The 17,252-nt window shown below is 38.0% G+C and overlaps 1 protein-coding gene and 1 long non-coding RNA gene across 5 annotated transcripts in view; one reads left to right on the top strand and one right to left on the bottom strand.

The window, feature by feature from the left end:
• The window catches only part of thrb (thyroid hormone receptor beta), a 124,615-nt gene that overhangs the window by 82,950 nt on the left and 24,413 nt on the right, over nt 1–17,252 (top strand). For 2 of the 3 annotated variants that reach the window (XM_042436031.1, XM_042436033.1), the window contains exons 3-4: nt 11,914–11,986; nt 14,488–14,538. In XM_042436031.1, the coding sequence (XP_042291965.1) occupies nt 11,980–11,986; nt 14,488–14,538 (58 nt within the window). In that variant the 5' untranslated portion in view covers nt 11,914–11,979. Of the gene's footprint in view, nt 1–7,567; nt 7,726–11,913; nt 11,987–14,487; nt 14,539–17,252 lie in introns of those variants that run through there. The other variant, XM_042436032.1, reaches the window with a different exon arrangement.
• On the bottom strand, nt 1,223–8,240 carry LOC121913338. Of its 2 annotated transcripts, XR_006100303.1 has the most exons (4): nt 8,133–8,240; nt 1,675–1,785; nt 1,505–1,568; nt 1,223–1,400 (listed from the first exon to the last, which is right to left on the bottom strand). It is a non-coding gene; the product is annotated as an uncharacterized LOC121913338 (long non-coding RNA). The 2 variants fall into 2 exon arrangements; XR_006100302.1 differs by lacking the exon at nt 8,133–8,240 and having other exon boundaries at nt 1,675–2,684.

The raw sequence follows: 17,252 nt of genomic DNA, 5'->3' as shown, positions 1-17,252 counted from the left end.
TAACTTTTTGACTGCAGATCAAAAGGGTTTGATTTAAATCCAGTTGTAGCTAAAATCTGAATCTGACAGCCAGCTATAACTCAAAAGCTCTACCACCAGTAGAATCTGAAACTTGATGACTGGCGCCTCTCGAGTCTCCCAAGTAGTGGTGTTTTACATCATCACTGTCAAGGACAGTTAATGCCAAACTGAACCACTAACTTTTCCAGACAGAACCGTTTGAATGATTCACTTAGTCTTTGACTTAACACCTTTTCACAAACTGCTGGCCTGGAAACCTCTGACCGTCAGCCAAACAAATCAGCTACAACTGTGCTTTGAATTCACTGTAACAAATATTTTCATTTTTTATTTTTTCAGTTTCTTAAAACAAGTGGAAACATCTGCCAATTCATTGTATTTTTTTATTTCCAGTATTGATGAGCCTATTTCAAAAGTTTTGAATCAAGTTTGATCTTTTAAAACTTGTGCAGTGATCTGCCTGCTTCAATAAAGTCTGGCTGTAGCCTGTAGCACCTCATGCTGCGTCCCCTTTGGTTCTTGGCTACTAACCTCCTCTTGTCTTACCATTGTTAAGTTGGGTTCGGCCTGCTGTGGATAGGTGTAGAGGGCTTTCATGACCGGATGTAACGTCTGTCTGTTTTCCCATTCAAGCACAGGATCGAACCTCCTCTGGAACACACTTTTTGCGCTACCACGCACCATCTTATAGTAAATATGTAAATGTTTATTCCTGTATTACTGATTTATTTTAATTTACCATTATTATTAAATATAATTTTGATAACAGTAACAATAGAAAGAAATTAATGAAAAAAATGTCCTAATTAGTCTTTTTCAGATCATTTCCAATATTTCTAACACTCACACAGTAAAATTATGTTCTGCAAATTGTAGAGGACTGCTCTGACTAAAGACAGTTATGACATTCACCATTTAAAGACATTATTATTACTATTAGTATTATTGTTGTTGTTTTTATAAATTTTATTGGTATTTAACATGGAAAGCCTCACTGAGATGACACGGATCATCTTTTTCAGCAGTGTCCTGGCCCAGAGTGACAAAGATTACTATTAACTAATGGTCATTAATAAATATTATCATGTTTTCTTCTTAATAGCAGATTATATAAGATTATATAATCTGTGTCAAGATCACTGAATGTTATTCACACAACTAATCAAGGCAGACAATAGATAGTTTCAAGCCATTTATTGGACTTATAATTCAATACATCTGATAAAATCATACATAACACAGCCAATAAGATTGACTTATGCAAATGTTGATGAAAACATAAAGTAAATACAGATGCGGCTGGTTATAGTCCTGTCAGAGCTGGTGCTGAGGCTGCAGCGTGACCAGAGGAGGGATGTAAGGAGGATGATCAGAAGAGTCTGGACAGACGCCGGAGGGACAGAAGTCAGTACAACTGAATGTGATATAATGAACTTAAACTGTCTGTTTATGAACCAACAGCAGTAAAAGTTTCATTCCTCACCATGTTGCACTGATGTGCTTAAAGATAGAGACCAGTTCAAGGAAACACAGGAGCTTTTACCAGACTAAAACACAGACAAGCAAAATAAACATTACTTCACTAAAAAAAAACTTACACAAAATAACATTGCACTATGAAATAAGAAAAGTGCATATTTATCTGACAAGCACCATCAGATCCACTGATGAAGATCTCCAGATGATGTCACAGAGTTATTGACGTATCCATTGGCTGTGATCACAGAGAACCTTTTGGTTCAGATCAGGCTGGGTCTCTGGTGACTGTAAAGAAAATAAGCACAACCCAGTGAGATTACTTGCCAATTCTTCTGTCTTGTGTCAGTATCAGTCTAGAAAGAGTCCAGATCAGTTTCTGACAGCTCAGACAACAAGCTGCAGAATTCCCACACAGGTCATTTATATAACTCACACTTCAAATATTACATTGTGCACCTCCATGTCCACTGTTTATCAGGCAAAGTTTGGCGTGGCTTTGTTTATCTGAATCAGTTTATCTATCTGACTACATCAGAGACAATAATGCTACAGTGGTTTACTGTCAGTCACAAATACAGGAGACAGAACAGTACAGTCATCTGTTGTTGTTCATTGCTGATATTACCATTTAATATTACCAATGTTATCGAGTGGAAAAATAACGTCACATTATGAATATGACAAAAATTCAGACATAAAACAACATTGTCTCTTACCGTTCATCTGGTTCCACAGCTGAGAAACAGCTGAATAAATGTCAGGAACAAACTTACTGAAGCCCAGCAGATGAATATCAGCCCAAACAAAGTTTCATTCACCACAAACATAAAAAGAAACTAATATCTCATATTTTGGCTAAAGTTTTCAGCAGTCATAAACTTTGAAACCTTGCTTATGCAGCCTTCATAAGTTCCGCGGAGTCAGCGAGCAGAAATACGGACAGCGCCACTCTGCCATCGCAACCCGCACTGTGGTCTGAGGGGGGATTACACGTTGCAGCCCCTCATTCCTCACCCCCTGGTCAACAGGCTGCAGCAGGACCCTTCTCCACAGCTGTGCTATCAATTTGCCTGAGTACCTATCTGTGGTAGTGCAACTAAGAAAATTCCCTGTGGTCCATAGACCGCCATTATAAACGAGAAGCCTGTAAAATTGTTGGCAGGGCGCCTTGAATGGCAAACAAGGTCCATTATTAGTGTTTGTATTATGAATTTTTAAAGCATGAAGGTTAAGTTTCCCAGCGAGGGAGACAGCAGGACGCTAGAAAACTTTTCTGCCTGTGCACTGGGCGAGCAATTTCCATGACATAGGTGCTGTCTTAGAATCCACTATCCAGTTCTTATATTAACTATTAACTCTAGTTTTAATTAACCATAAATGCCCAGCCCATAGATATTAGAGTCAGTCATATAGAGAAAACAATTGAAGTGTTGGAGGCAGATGAGGAAGGGCAGGTACAGAAAATAGATATCATATCTGTCATGTGGACGCTCACCTCAGTAAACATCAAACAAACACAATCACGTCAAGCAATATGATGGGTGCATGTCCAAGAAGTCAAAGTAACTATAGAAAGTCACATACATTTCACACACAGCTGTCTATTATACAGATGTTTGTTGATGTCACTTCATATCTAACTCTTTCTTATATTGATAGTGAAACAGAGCCTATTTTAACTTTCATTCTCTGTTTTAGAGAATAAATGTCTAAAGAGGTTTTTAACTCCTGAATATATCAATTACGTCATCTATGATTTTCTGCTTATTGTTCAGTACAAATGGGCTAATGTTAAGAGGTCCTCTGCAAGGACAGATATCCTTGTTCACAGGTGTATTTAAAAAGACATCGTTTAGTTTATTTTACAAAAGTAAATGTGACAATTTAGTGTGATACTGATTTCAGATACTGTCACTAATTCCTGGTGTAACAGCCTGTTATACTCCCATACATACAGCAATAGCATATTTTATATTGATTATTGTTTTTTGTTTTTTAAATTTACCTTTACTCAAGACTAAAAGTAGATTTTTGTAGCTCATATGTACTGTAGATGAAGCTGTTGAAAGTAACTAACACTGCTGATGTTTGTATAAAGACAGGCGGCTGTGTCTGGTTGTAGCGGTTGTAGGAAGGTCAGCATGAAGGCTGCAGCATGTTAGCTCATGTACTACATACAAGCAGACACACACATTCACACCATGACACACAACTTTCACAGTCCCGGAGTAAACACCAGGCTACAATTTAAATTGCTCAGCACTGTAGTTCAGCACTTCCTCATCAAGAAATGATGTGGATTCTCTCATGAGTCCATTTGGAGCTCCTGGCTGTTCCAGGAAAGCCGAGGATAAAAATCAATATGCAAACAACAAATGAGATTTCTGCTCTGCTGTGACCTTGATGAAACTTCCTCTTTGCTATAAGTGCACACATGTTGGATGTTGTTGCCACTATGCCTTGAATTACACCAGATACAAAATGAATGGCTAAATTATTATTTAGGGTATTTATTTTGAAAGTATTGTTTTGCAGATGTTGGTGTTAAATGCTGTCAATAGGGATTACAAAGAAACTTGTGATTATTAGTGTTTATTAGTATCAGCCATATGTTTTTCCAAGTTCAAATCAGCAGTATATTTTTGTATCTTACAAGAAAATCCCTGCAAAGACAGCACAGGGTCAGAATTCAAACTGTGAAATAATCTAGTTGCCCAGCCAAAGCCACACAGAGTTCAACCTAGTTCCTCTGTTTTAAAGTCTAAGAGATCAGATGGAGCAAGTAGGAAAGTAGAAAAGGCCAAAGCTGGATGAAAGGAGAAAGGGTGGACTGGGGCCACCCTGCTCTCTGCCACTGCAGCTAATTTATGCCTGCGGTGGAGGTCCATTATTGTCGCTTTTGTTTATTTGGGACACTAATGTGCAGAAATGGCAATTAGAGAGCCACAAAAAGCACTCAGTCGTATGATTTTTTTTTTCCCCCTTACAAAATAAATTGCCATCTGAGGACCTCCTATCTGATGGAATCAGGTTGTCCTGAAATGCCTCCATTTGAGCACCTACAGTATAGGTTTAGCTTTTGAATGTTGGATGAAACTTGGTTTTCCTCAAACTCTGATGTTTCCTCTGATGTGTCTTAGGCTCACTGTGAAGGACAAGATGATTATATTTTTGCTGTGTATGCATTAGTCTAGGTGTCATATAGTAGATTAAACACATTTTACCTCTGATAATATTCTTACTACATTCTGCGTAGTCACTGCTAGGTGATTGACAGCCGGAGCATTGCCAAGGTTTGGATGGGTGTGGAACCCAATCCTTTAATGAGTGGTATAACCCTGTGTACACAAAAATACAAGGAGAGAAGTCAACTGTGACTCCCAAGCAGCATTTCAGTTAAGAAATCAAGCTTAACATTTAGTTGTCAAGTCATTCCCAGTAAGCTGAAGCTAAACATTTAGTTTTGTTGAAACATGATAAAACATTTAATAGTTTAAATCAATTCACTTTTGGATTTTGGATAAATTTTGGATTAAGTTGGCAGCTCAGTTCAGTTGGTGTAGTGTTGGGTCCCCAATGGGGACAACTAAACTACAGCTTTAATTTATTCCCCTGACTTTAATAATTTAATAATTTAATAATGGTAATGATAATATATGTAAATAATAATTCCAATAATGTAGTGACACTAGAATTAAAAGTGTGGATGTCGTGGTGGTGGATGGGTGTGTTGCATATTTACCTTTCATGCAGGAGACCAGAGTTTGCGTTCCGTCCCAATTAACATGTAACTTTTTATTAACCATAACCACGATCTTTCCCTAATGAGCGTTGCATGCTTCTTGCAAAATACACTTCTTCCCGCAAACACAAGGACGGTCCTGCAAACCTCCTCAATTATGTCATTGCGCCCAGTGTGCGGACCTGGTACACGCATCTTGAAATTCGAAACATCATGTTGGCAGCCACACTGACAATGTTGATGATTGGCTTGTTGGTATGTGGGACCAACCCAATCATTTCCTCTTCCAAATTCCAAAAAACATAGATAATTAATAATAATAATAATAACCAACATGTTCATAAAGACATGAAGAACAAAAATGCAAGGAGCGAACATGCTGTACAGCAACTGTAAATCTATTCAGGTTTTCCTGCTTTTTTCTTTTACAGCAATGATGCTGGAGAGCAAATACAACTCCTGCATGGACCAGAGCTCAGCTTATTTGAATATGTACACATTAATATTTGTAGACAGTGCACACACACACACTGTGAATATTGCGTGTGGGTCGCTGAACAGACCATGCTGAGCCTGTAAACCAAGTTTTATTTGCGTAATCCTGTAATTTTGAAATCAATGCCACTGAATGTAAAAGAAAAAAAAGATATTATTTATGAGAGCAATCTAGAATTTTGCAGAATTGTACAATATTGATGTTCTTGTCTGGCGATAGGTTTGCACCATACCAAACTTAAGGAAAACTGATGGTCATAACATAAACAGTAGTACTACACTATTATTAAGTTATGAAAAAGACCCCAGTGACCATTTTTACAGTGGTAAGGAATAAAAAACCAGTGGGGACGTCCACATAGCAGCTCTATTAAAAATGAGAATTTGATCAGAGTTTTTGTTATTCTCCGAGCCTAATGAATGTGGGTATTTTACCAACTTGAAACCAGATCTAGAATGGAGCCAGGGGACACACAGTTTGCCTGCACCGACATCTGCTATAACTTTGAGCCAACTTCTCTCATCAAGGCTGCTTGTTCTATGATATACAAATCTGTTTGAGGTTATTTATAAAAATGTCCCTATGGGGAGTTTCATTTTGTTAATTATATGTGTTGTCTCATCATGTCAGTGTCCTGCAGTGGTCACCTGCAATGATTTATCTCTTCCATCTACATATGTATATTAGTGCCCACTCTATGTTCATATTCTTTTCAGCCAGAAAATCTTTGGGCATATATCCGTCTGTCTGTGTCCTCTTTAGAGCCTCGGAGACCTGCTGTATGGATGAAGCAGCTTTCGGGTCTTCCCCAGCTGTTGTCTGAATGTTAAATGCTCTCTAGGGTAAAAAGCAGCAAACTGAAGCACAGTTTCCCATAATGCTTTTCAAGCCAGCTGTTCTTTCAGTGCAAAGGAATTATGCAAGCTGTAATACTTTTTTTTTTTTTCCGAGCTAGTTGACAGTGAGTTTTTGAATCAGGATATAGGCTGAAATGGAAATCTTAGTGGTCGGCTGTGAGGTTAATACTGTAATTAGTTGATTAATCAGAGGCTTTAATGCTTTCTGTCAGCATCACACTCATGTTTGTGCCATGGTCAGAGCGGGTAAAGGCTCGGTCAGCCGAGGACAGGTTATATAAAAGTGACCTGAATATGACTCTTCAGGGTAGATACAGGTTATTTGATGTTTTCCAAGATGATTGGTTTGTGTCTGGTTGATACAGAAGTACAGATCATATTTATTTGAACAACTGTGAGTTGAATTTCTTGTATGAAAAGCTTAGATTGAACGATTGTGTCTGTTGTCCCTGAAAAAAGTTAAAGAAATTCTCCTCTAAAATGCTGTTAAATAAATATTTTTAATATTTATTTAATGCCACTTTGAGAGATCAGCACAGTCACACAGAACTATAATGTGATGTTAGGCAGTTATGAAACGGTTCTTTTACCAGTTAACTATATCCAGCCTGGTGAAACTGACTTGCAGACAGTGTGGATTATAATGGCAGCTGCACAGTTCAAGGAAAAGCTTTGGAGCGAATCTAAAGAAACGTTCAATTTCTCCAATTATACTATCTAAACTTCAAGCCTTGTGTAAGTTGACTGTTATGACCCAGCTCTTTGACCACAACAAACAGGACACACACCATGATAAAGATATTTTATTGACCCAAATTAAACCAAATTAAGTAAATTAAAATGCCAATTAAGGATTAATAGGTTGTGGGGTGCGTATGTCAGTATAGTTAGTGGTATAAGTGTGCACGAGTGATGGATGTGTGTGTGTGGGTTTTGTAATGTGCAAAAGCAAACATAAGAAGTTAGCTTAGCATAAGGACTGGAAGCATACAGCTAGCATACAGTAGCTTTATCAACATTTTAAATTAAAAGGCAAGACTGTCAATGCAGCCTGTTAGTAAGGCACACTGAGTGAATTAATATTCATGAATATTTTGCAGTAAGTGTTCTGCTGACTCCTGGATGCATTGGTAAGGTACACCATATGAATAAGACAGTTTGAGTGTTGTTGGAAAGCAGTATGAGGCTAAGCTACAGTTGTTATGCTAGGCTAGGCTAAACAGAGGCTGGACCTATCTCTGTACTGGCTGCACGGAAATAACAAACAGGCATATTTCCCAAAATGTCAGGGTGTTTAAGTTCAGATTTAAAGTACTGAAAGCTGTTTTGGCGGAAAGTCAACCAGGTCATGCTTACTTTTCTGCTAGTTCAACAGTGTTAACTTACCGATTTTAGTTGTGTTTTCATTTTAACTGGTACCTCACAAAGTCAGAACTGTGATTCAAAATGATGGAATATACTTCATACTTTATATAATTATTTTAAACATAGTACTCATGGGCACAAATGATCCTGAGTGTTATAAAATGTATTATACCTGTTTAATATTGCATCTATCCAAGTGCTGCTGGTAGATTTAAAGAATGACCAACACAGATAAGGGAGTCATTTGAACCTGACTCTTGATTAGCACAGAGTAAAATGATACATGCCTCTGTGAACAGATGCCCAGCTCCTACTTCCTCCAGCTTATCATCACAATCAGAAGGAGTCCTCTTGTTGTGGCTTCAACTACAGGAAAGTGGAGTGTGTGTGTGTGTGTGTGTGTGTGGAGGCAGACTCACGAGGACAGCCAGTCAAGGGCATTTTGCTTCCTGGTCTCTCAGCTTACCAGGGCTTATAATACAGACAGATGCACACTGTGACTCTCTGTGGAGACAAACACACTGCTGCTGTGTCATACACAGTAACAGTCAGACAGACAGAGGAGGAGATGTTCTGCAGGGCTCTGTGTGCTCCATCCTGTGATAGAAACTGCTAAATGGACTGTGTATCCGCTGGTGTGGCCTTGGTTGGCCTCCTGCTGTTTATTTATTATTTATTATATATTCTCCTGACTGCTGCACTGGTTGAAGCTCTGACAGCATTGTTGATTCAGGAAAAGCATGTGTACACGGCAGCGCATCCACTATTTATGACAACACCTTTTGTTGGATTTATCAATGTTTTCTTATTTTCCAAACATTCACTGATGAGAATGAAATGAATAGGTACCTGTGCATCAGTTTAAAGCAACTACAATATATATTTTTATAATAACATTGTATCACATATGTAATGTGAAAGGTGTTGCTTGTAGTGATGACTCTACAGAGAATTATCAGAGACTCTGCAGCTCCCCTCGGCTTTAAGGAGCTTTGTAAAGAGTTTTACTCATTGTTTATCTGTTCACTGTTCATTCTGGTTCATTCTCAGCGCTCTCATAGTGTCATTTTGGGCCGCAGCAGGCAGCAAACAGACACAGTTAGCTGTACACTAGCTGGTGAACATAGTTGAGCATTTAGCAGCTAGATATTTCCCTCAGGAGTTGGTAGAGAGCAAAAACAGAGCTAAAAGAGAGTGAATATTGGACTTATGTTCACCAGGTGGACAGAAACACGACTCCAAATGAATGATAATGTTGCACCGTTACTGCTGGATGTGGGAATAAGCTACTGTTTGCTGGTTGCAAGTTCAACATAGCAGCTTAAAAGTTGGTGATGTGTAAATGTTGTGTGCCCAAAAAATCTGTTATTGCAGGTGAAAGAGTAGCTCTAAACTCTCATGAACTAATATGCAAGTGTTATTATGTTTTGCGGTGAGTTCTTGGTCATGAAACAGCAAATATAAAATAGCTGAGATTTACAAAATGCCAGGTTAGTGTTTTCTTACTTTTCCATCACTATTTTTGGCACATTTGAATAACTGATATCTGACGCCCAAAATCTGCAGTGGAATGTTCTCCGGTGCTGACAGGTGTCTGTCAATCACACTTCTGAGCAGAGCAGAGTACACTCATCTCCATGAGTTCTGCATCCACTGCATACATCCATCTCAGGCTTTTAGAAATTGTTTTGCCCCTGAGGTCCTTCTCCTGTCAAGCTAATACTACGTCTGACAGCTGACAGCTAACGGTTTTTTGGTTACTAAACTTAGATCGCTTGTATTTTCACTATTACACGTGTGATGTGTAGTGCTCAGCGGTGCCAGGCTCTCAGTTTCTCTATGCCTGTCACTACACTGCTTGATCAGTCATCCATCAATTGAAATTCTTTATAGTGATCTGGGTAGTGTGGTGTCAACAGCACAGCAGAGCAGCAAACATGTTTCATCAATCTGAGTTTTCTCATTTTTCTCTTAGTTTTTGCAAAGAAAGACAAAAAAATAGGAAGGCCCAGTGTGTTTTCGTACATTTAGTGTATTAGCTTTTGAATGATACCTCACTAATTCCTTAACTGAATAGCAGTCCCGAGCAAATGCGCATGAGAAAGAATAGAAAAGAAAAGGGGGTAAAAATAAGAGTCAAAAGTGAACAATAATAAATAATTTATACACATACACGCTCAGTACATACATATGAGCACACACATACATATACAGTGGTGCACGTAGTAAAGATGGGTGGATGTGTCACCAAAATAAAATAAGTGAAAATTCACTGATGGTTTTCAGCAGTTCTTCCTCACAGCCAGCCGTCTGTAGTGGAAAGTCCTATTTAATTCTTGATGAACTGAGAAACATAAAGTAAGCAGAAGGGAATTCAATAGTCTGTAAAATCATAAAAATGAGTTAATGAAATATGACATATACATCTCAACCATTCAGCGCTTCTTTCAAGGCATTAATAGTGATGGAAAATCTGTTGACTTGTATATCACAACCATGGTTCTGTGGCAGCCTTGCTGTTAATGAGTGTGAAAAAATATGATATAACGCGCTCAACTCACTATAATAATACAGGGTGCTGAATCGTTAAAGTAGTGGATGCTGGACATTGAATGCCAGACAGTAGCACAATGTTGATGATGACAATGACCAATGGAAACAATCAGAAAACTAGATAATGCTAAAAACATCAAGTTGAGGTTTATGGTCATCTAGAAAAGACTCACACAGTGAAATTCTTGTACCAAGTCACTCTTGGTTAAAAAACACAAAAAGCTCAAATATGCAATACAGTCGGGCTGCAACTAACGATTATTTCCACTGTCAATTGATCTATTATATCAAATATTATTTTGCCAATTAACAGAATGTGTGTAGTCTGTAGGATGTCATTAAATTGTAAAAAATGTTCAGAAGTTCCCAGAACTTAAAATTACTTCTCAGAATCCCTTGTTTTGTCCAACTAACAGTCCAAAAACCCAAAGTTTATTGTCACAGAGAAGAATGAAAACCAGAAGATATTCACATTTGGGAAGCTGGAACCTGTGAATTTTTTGCCATTTTTTTTTCTTCGTTTTTCTTTCTTTTTGCTTTAAAAATAGCTTGAATGACTACTCACTTATCGAAATTGTTGCAGATGAATTATCTGTCAATCAACTAATCAATTAAAACTAAATGTTGCAGCTACAAAAAAATACAAGATGTGCAGTGTATATGAGATGTCCCTCGCATATAGTGTGTAGACCAGCTACATTTCACACGTGTGTGAGTGTGAGGGTGTATGTGGGTGTGTGTGTTAATCGGTCTGACTGCTCAACACCATATATGCAACCTAACTGTTGCATATGTTTGTACAGCTTGCCCCTGTGTGTGTGTGTGTGTGTGTGTGTGTGTGTGTGTGTGTGTGTGTGTGTGTGTGTGTGTGTGTGTGTGTGTGTGTGTGTTGAACTACAGCTGACTGTGTCTCTGTGAGACCTTTGTACTTTACTCTGCTTTGCCTCAACTCACCTGTCTGGTTAAAGACATGCTGCAGCAGATAGAAGGATAGAACTTTTTTTTTCATTACACTGTACAGGTGATGAAGAAAGAAAGAAAAAGTCTGCAAACACCTCAACTGTTGTGTGACTTGGGTTTCCATATTTCACCACTAGATGTCACCCTATACAGGAGCAAAATGTCATGAGACACTGGACAGATCCTCTTTGATAGACTGACAACACAGTAACAGCTGCATCCATGAATGTCCATTGAGATGCAAACAAAGGCATCAAACATCTCTTTCAAACTGTTTTATCAGGCTAAGAGGCTGATTACATCCATTTAGCAGCACTTTTTCCTCTTCACACGTGATTTTACTTTTTCAAACTGGCACAAAATACCTCACTCGAGATTTTAGATTGAAACGTGTGACTAGTGCACTCAGCGACTGATGATTTTTTTGTCTCTGTGTTCAGCGAGGTAGGTACCCAGATGTCTGAGGAGGCTCTGAGGATGACTTCTTGGCCTTGAACCCCACCAGTATGTCAGGTAAGATGTCTGGCCTGATTACCCCAACACACACACATAGTCTCACACCCTCAGGCTTATTCCCAATACCATTTACAGTATGCAACTAATATCTCAATACCTACCAATACTGAAGTTGATAATAGTTGATATTTAAGCCAATATTCACAAACCAAAAACAACAAGCTCTCAATGACTCAGAACCAACATGTAGACCATCACAGGACACCAAAAATCTTCACTGAAATAGAAACATATAGGTTTATTAGCAGTATCTTAAGGCAGAGTGGTTCAACCCTTAGTTCAATCACATGAAAACTATGGGATGTAATACATCTTTCAGTAAAGAAACAGTTTATAAAAATGTCAAGTCTAAATATGAAACTCATTATTTTCTTTTTTTAGTTTTCAAAATAATATCTGAGGACTTGTCTGTATTAAATCTGAGTATTAAAAACAGTTCGGCCCTCTACACATGATCTGCAGTGATCCAGTGTTTTCCTGCCAAAACTGTCAAGTTCAACTTTAAAAGGGGCACACCACTGATTTTACACATAAAGGTCAGTTTACATGTCCCAGGAAGTTCTACTTCCTGTAGAAGTATAATTTTAAATTTTCTGGAGGGAGTTTTCGAAACACTGAGGAAATAACCCTGGTGACATCATTGGGGTTATTTTCTGATTATCTCAGGGTTTGCTTGAGACTTTTTGACAGAAATCCTGGGTTACAAGCCAGGGTTGTAGAGTTTGAAATTTGAGGGGAGTTAATAGACATGGAAAGCCTAAATAAGGAGTTGCGTGATGGGAATTGTAGGACCCAGTATTTTTTAAGTTTGACCCATACTGTAGAGTAAAAGTCAGGATATCTCAGCCTCTGACATTTCAATTTTGAGTCAATTTTTCTCTCGCAAGTCTCCCAACTTTATGGAAGTGCAATACAAAATCACTGGAGTGCCCTTTCAAGCCAATGTGCTCAGAATTACGGAAGTTTGAACATCAGACTCAATGTGCTGATAAGCATCTGATACAGTCAAAAGCACCATAACAAGCCAGTAAGTGGACCCAGTCAGCTGCTCTTTCCAGGGTTAAGAATGAGCTGTCAAGCTCAACTTTGACTTTGTTTTTCAGTGACCTTTCCTATGTGCAATAAGAAGACAGCTGTCCATGACATAACCTGGAAGTGATTGACAGAAACTGTACAACATCACTTTAAAATCATTTCACTGTCTTGGCATCCAGGAATACTATAGCATGCTGGGATGTCAGAGTTGTTATTGGCAGATAGTAGCTGTGGCACACTGGTGTCCTAAACCTACGCTACACATCGACTCCGCACTATGCTCTGCAGCCTTCTTAAGGCTCAAACATGCTTCTCCAGGCTGCAGAGACATTTCTGCATATTATCGGAGAAGCATAATTCCAGCTTTACATGGCAGACAGTGGAACACTGATCATGTGTAGAGGGTCTTAGAAAAATAAAGTTTGCAGCGTGCCCTGGTAGCTTACTGTTTAAGACACATGCCACATAACTGCAATTTCTGCGGTTCAATTTCGGCAGTGGACCTTTGTTGTAGGTAATCTCCCCACCACATTCTCCCCTTCATTCCCTGTCAACTCTCTCCACTGTCACTATAATAAAGGCATAAAATGCCCCCAAAAAATATTTCAAAAGAAAAAGAAAGTCCTTATTTCACCAGTTGGTGATGAGCTGTCCTCACCACCAGCAGAGTCTGTTTACTATAAACTGAATTAACAATTCTATCTGGAAGCATGAAACAATAACTTTTTGAAGTGAAGGAACATAAAATCCAGGTGAAAGTCAGTGTAAATCAATATTCCTCTATAAAGAATGAGTATTTTTCAGCCAGAGTTAAGTAAAGTGTAATCTCAGGGTTACCGTCAAACACTATTGTTAACTGAACAGGAATCAAATGCCTTGTTTTTTTAATTTGAGAACTTTAATAAAGGCCACTGAGCACCAAATTACCCTCCTGTTTCCACACCTTACTCATTCATTACTAATCATTTGTGGAAACTAGGAAAGTAGATTTCAATTACAAACATAAAAAGCCATCTTAGGTCTAGTTTAACCAGCATGTGTTGCTGTCTACAGACAGGTTATCCAGTACGTTGAACAGATAGTGCATGTGTTTGTTTACTGAACAGAGATTGAGAGTGCACAATGTCACGTGTAGATTGAGCCAGTCCTGGCGACCTCACTGACCCAGCACATATGCTATTGATCTCAGCATAGTGAACACACACACACACACACACACACTCACACTTACTCGAGGAAATGAACCTAATACCCTCACTTATTGTAACACCATAAGACCAACACACTGTGATGTTTTTGATGCTGTTGTTTATGATTGACATGAACCTGCTGTGTTATTAGAATCCCACTGTTGATTCCTTTCATTGTGATGTAAAAAGCAGAGGAAGCATCAGTCTGCCTCTCTCACCTGTTTCACTGAGCAACTAGCCTTTTCTTTTAAAGTGCCTCTCCATCTATTTTAGAGCCAGCAGAAAATTGCTCCCCCCACTGGAAAGATGAGGCCATTCAAAATGGTAATATTTATCCTCCCTCTCAGCACTGCTTTTCCTCCTGTCTGTCAGTCAGGGTGGGCTCTGGAGCACTCATGATAAATCTTTTCACAAGCTTTTCACTAAACTTGGGAAATTAGGACAAATTTAGAAAAAAAGGTTTTCCTCTGCTTTGTCATGTTTTCAAGGCTTTTTCTCTCCAACAAAACCCAAATTATAAACTAAGCTTATGGAGAATGTTTAATAGAAATCTGACTTGTGTAGCTATGTGGCAGAGTAGCTGCAGACAGACACGTCATTGGACTGAAGAAGACGTGCAAAATTACATGCAAAATAATAATAATAAATTAAACCTTTGGAATTATTGTCCATCATAAATCTCTATTATCATAAATCTCCACTCATTTAGTTATCTTGTCATGAGGTTATCTGTGTATGAATGTTGTGTCAGGGTAAGTAGACTCAATTGGAATTATGATATTGTGGTATTATTAGCAATAAAAGTTGAAGCACAGTTGCACTCATATGAAGTGACTTCACAGTTAGTCATACCATTACAAAATTCATTTCTGCAACACTTCATGGTTCCTAACAAGTTTAAAGAAAATTTCCTGGTAAGAACTATGTATGTAATTTGGCACTAATTATCAGTAAAATAATTTTAAAAAAGAGTCAGTGTTTAAAGGTTTCTATTTCAAATAAATGATGAGCTAGAATAAATATAAGTGAGTATTTTAGTCAATGCACAGCAGCTCAGCTAAACCTGCAAAAAGGTAAAAACTTGCCCCGAGAAAAACCTACAATTCAACATATATAAAGAATAATATTTCCAATAATAAATGTATAATGAATTCATAATTACTGTATGTGGATTTAAATGGAGCAGTTCTTTTAAGAACAATCTTCTAGAAATCATCAATTTATTTTAAAATTCAACACAACTAAATAAAATAAGAGTCTCAAGGACTCTAGTTTCCCTATAATTAGTAGCTGAAGATCAGGAAATAAAAGACCCAGAAACAACTGCTAAAGACTTCAATTCCAAGATCTGCAATGTGCCCAGTACAGTTTGATCCTCAGGACAAATTATCTCATTCATTTGCAAATTGCCATAACAAGACCACTGAGGTCAAGGCAAAAGAAAAGTAGAGACATATTTGGTCACATTTACAACAAAATGTAGCTGCAACATACTGTATATCTGTGATTCTCATATATGTAGGAGCTATAGTATGTAAGCAGAAATAAGTGCAAACTACTAAATAACCAAAATCATAGATGAAACAACAAAGAGTGTTTACAAGTAAGAAACCTTATTTTAAAATGTTGGAGATGAATTTTAATGTTACGTATGAAAAAACAGATGCAAGAAAAGATGGTAAATGGTTGTAACAATCATAGAGTGCGTATCAGGAGGTTGTACATTAACATGTAGACGACAGGTATTTCTTCAACTAATGGAGGCCCTGACTGAAGCTTCTGCTCAGACAAACTGCTCAAAGCCGCTTTGCTTTAATTAGTAACTATTACTAACTAACTGATGTGATTCACCATATGTTTGACCCCTCTATTAATCAACTAACTAATCACTCACAGCTCTGTAAGCATGCAGTGGAAAATCTCCACTTTCCCCTGTATCTCTGTTCTTCTCTCTCTGACCATCACTAAATGTTCCAACAGAGCTTTCATATGACTGCAGGACAGTTTCAAGAAACATTTCAAATAAACTGCAGCACACAGAGTCTCTCAGACAACATTTCCCTCATGACTGTCAGCTGTTTTATCCTCTCCACTGATCACTGGTGCATTCAAGGACACTTCAGTCAGTGTTGTCACAGCTTTATATGACCTTTTCATTGAGGTCTGGGCCTGCTGTGAACAGACTACACACGTCTCTAGTCCTCTGATAATTGTCCACATAAAAGGATGACTTTTAAAATAGTCCCAGCACAGTTCAGACTGCCTCAATTCATATTTCTATATTTTCCTGCTCATATTTGATGGGTTTTAGAGGGCTGTGAGAAGTATTTCTTTATATAAAGTCATGATGATGGAACATTCAGAGAACATAGGATGCATTAATGAAGTCTTTTTCTTGGATTTTCTGCTGGTGGAGTTTCTCTCCGAAACTATCCCAGTAACATAGTGACCATCATATTGATCATCTGTCGCTAGGAAAGAGGGACAGATTTAGTGAGGGAATGGCGTAGTGCAAATGTGCACAAGCAGCGGGTCAGGCAGCTCAGAGTGCATTAGGTGGAGTTGGTGTTGATATGGCTGATATCTCACTAAAACTGAGGTAAATGCAACCAAATGCACTCTGTAAAGGTCTTATCAGAGGAAAGAAGAGTGCAGTTGCTTCACAGTTCATTCAGTTCGATCAAGTTTAAAGAACACAAACAACAACACCCCTCCCCCTGTTCCTTTAGTAAGCTACAAAACAACTGAATATTGTGCTCATGATAATTGTTGCTCTAGAATTGGTTTGTAGTTATATAGAGGTTCATTTTTTTATTTATTCCCACCTTTCTTGCAAAACCAGTGTTTGCAGATGGTGTGACCTTTGTAAATCCAGCAAAGTATACAATCAGTCTTTGTTAAAGACACAGTGAAATATAAAATACATTTTCTTAGTTTTAATCCTGTGTCCCTGGGTTAATTTTTCATTTAGCTCTTGTTATATGCCAATTTTATGTCCAAAAAAAATTAATCATTTTTTTCTATCTTTTCTCTTCCTG

This window comes from Thunnus maccoyii, chromosome 15, assembly GCF_910596095.1.
Source record: "Thunnus maccoyii chromosome 15, fThuMac1.1, whole genome shotgun sequence".
Classification (NCBI taxonomy): domain Eukaryota; kingdom Metazoa; phylum Chordata; class Actinopteri; order Scombriformes; family Scombridae; genus Thunnus; species Thunnus maccoyii.
This window is presented reverse-complemented; position numbering and strand designations above follow the sequence as displayed.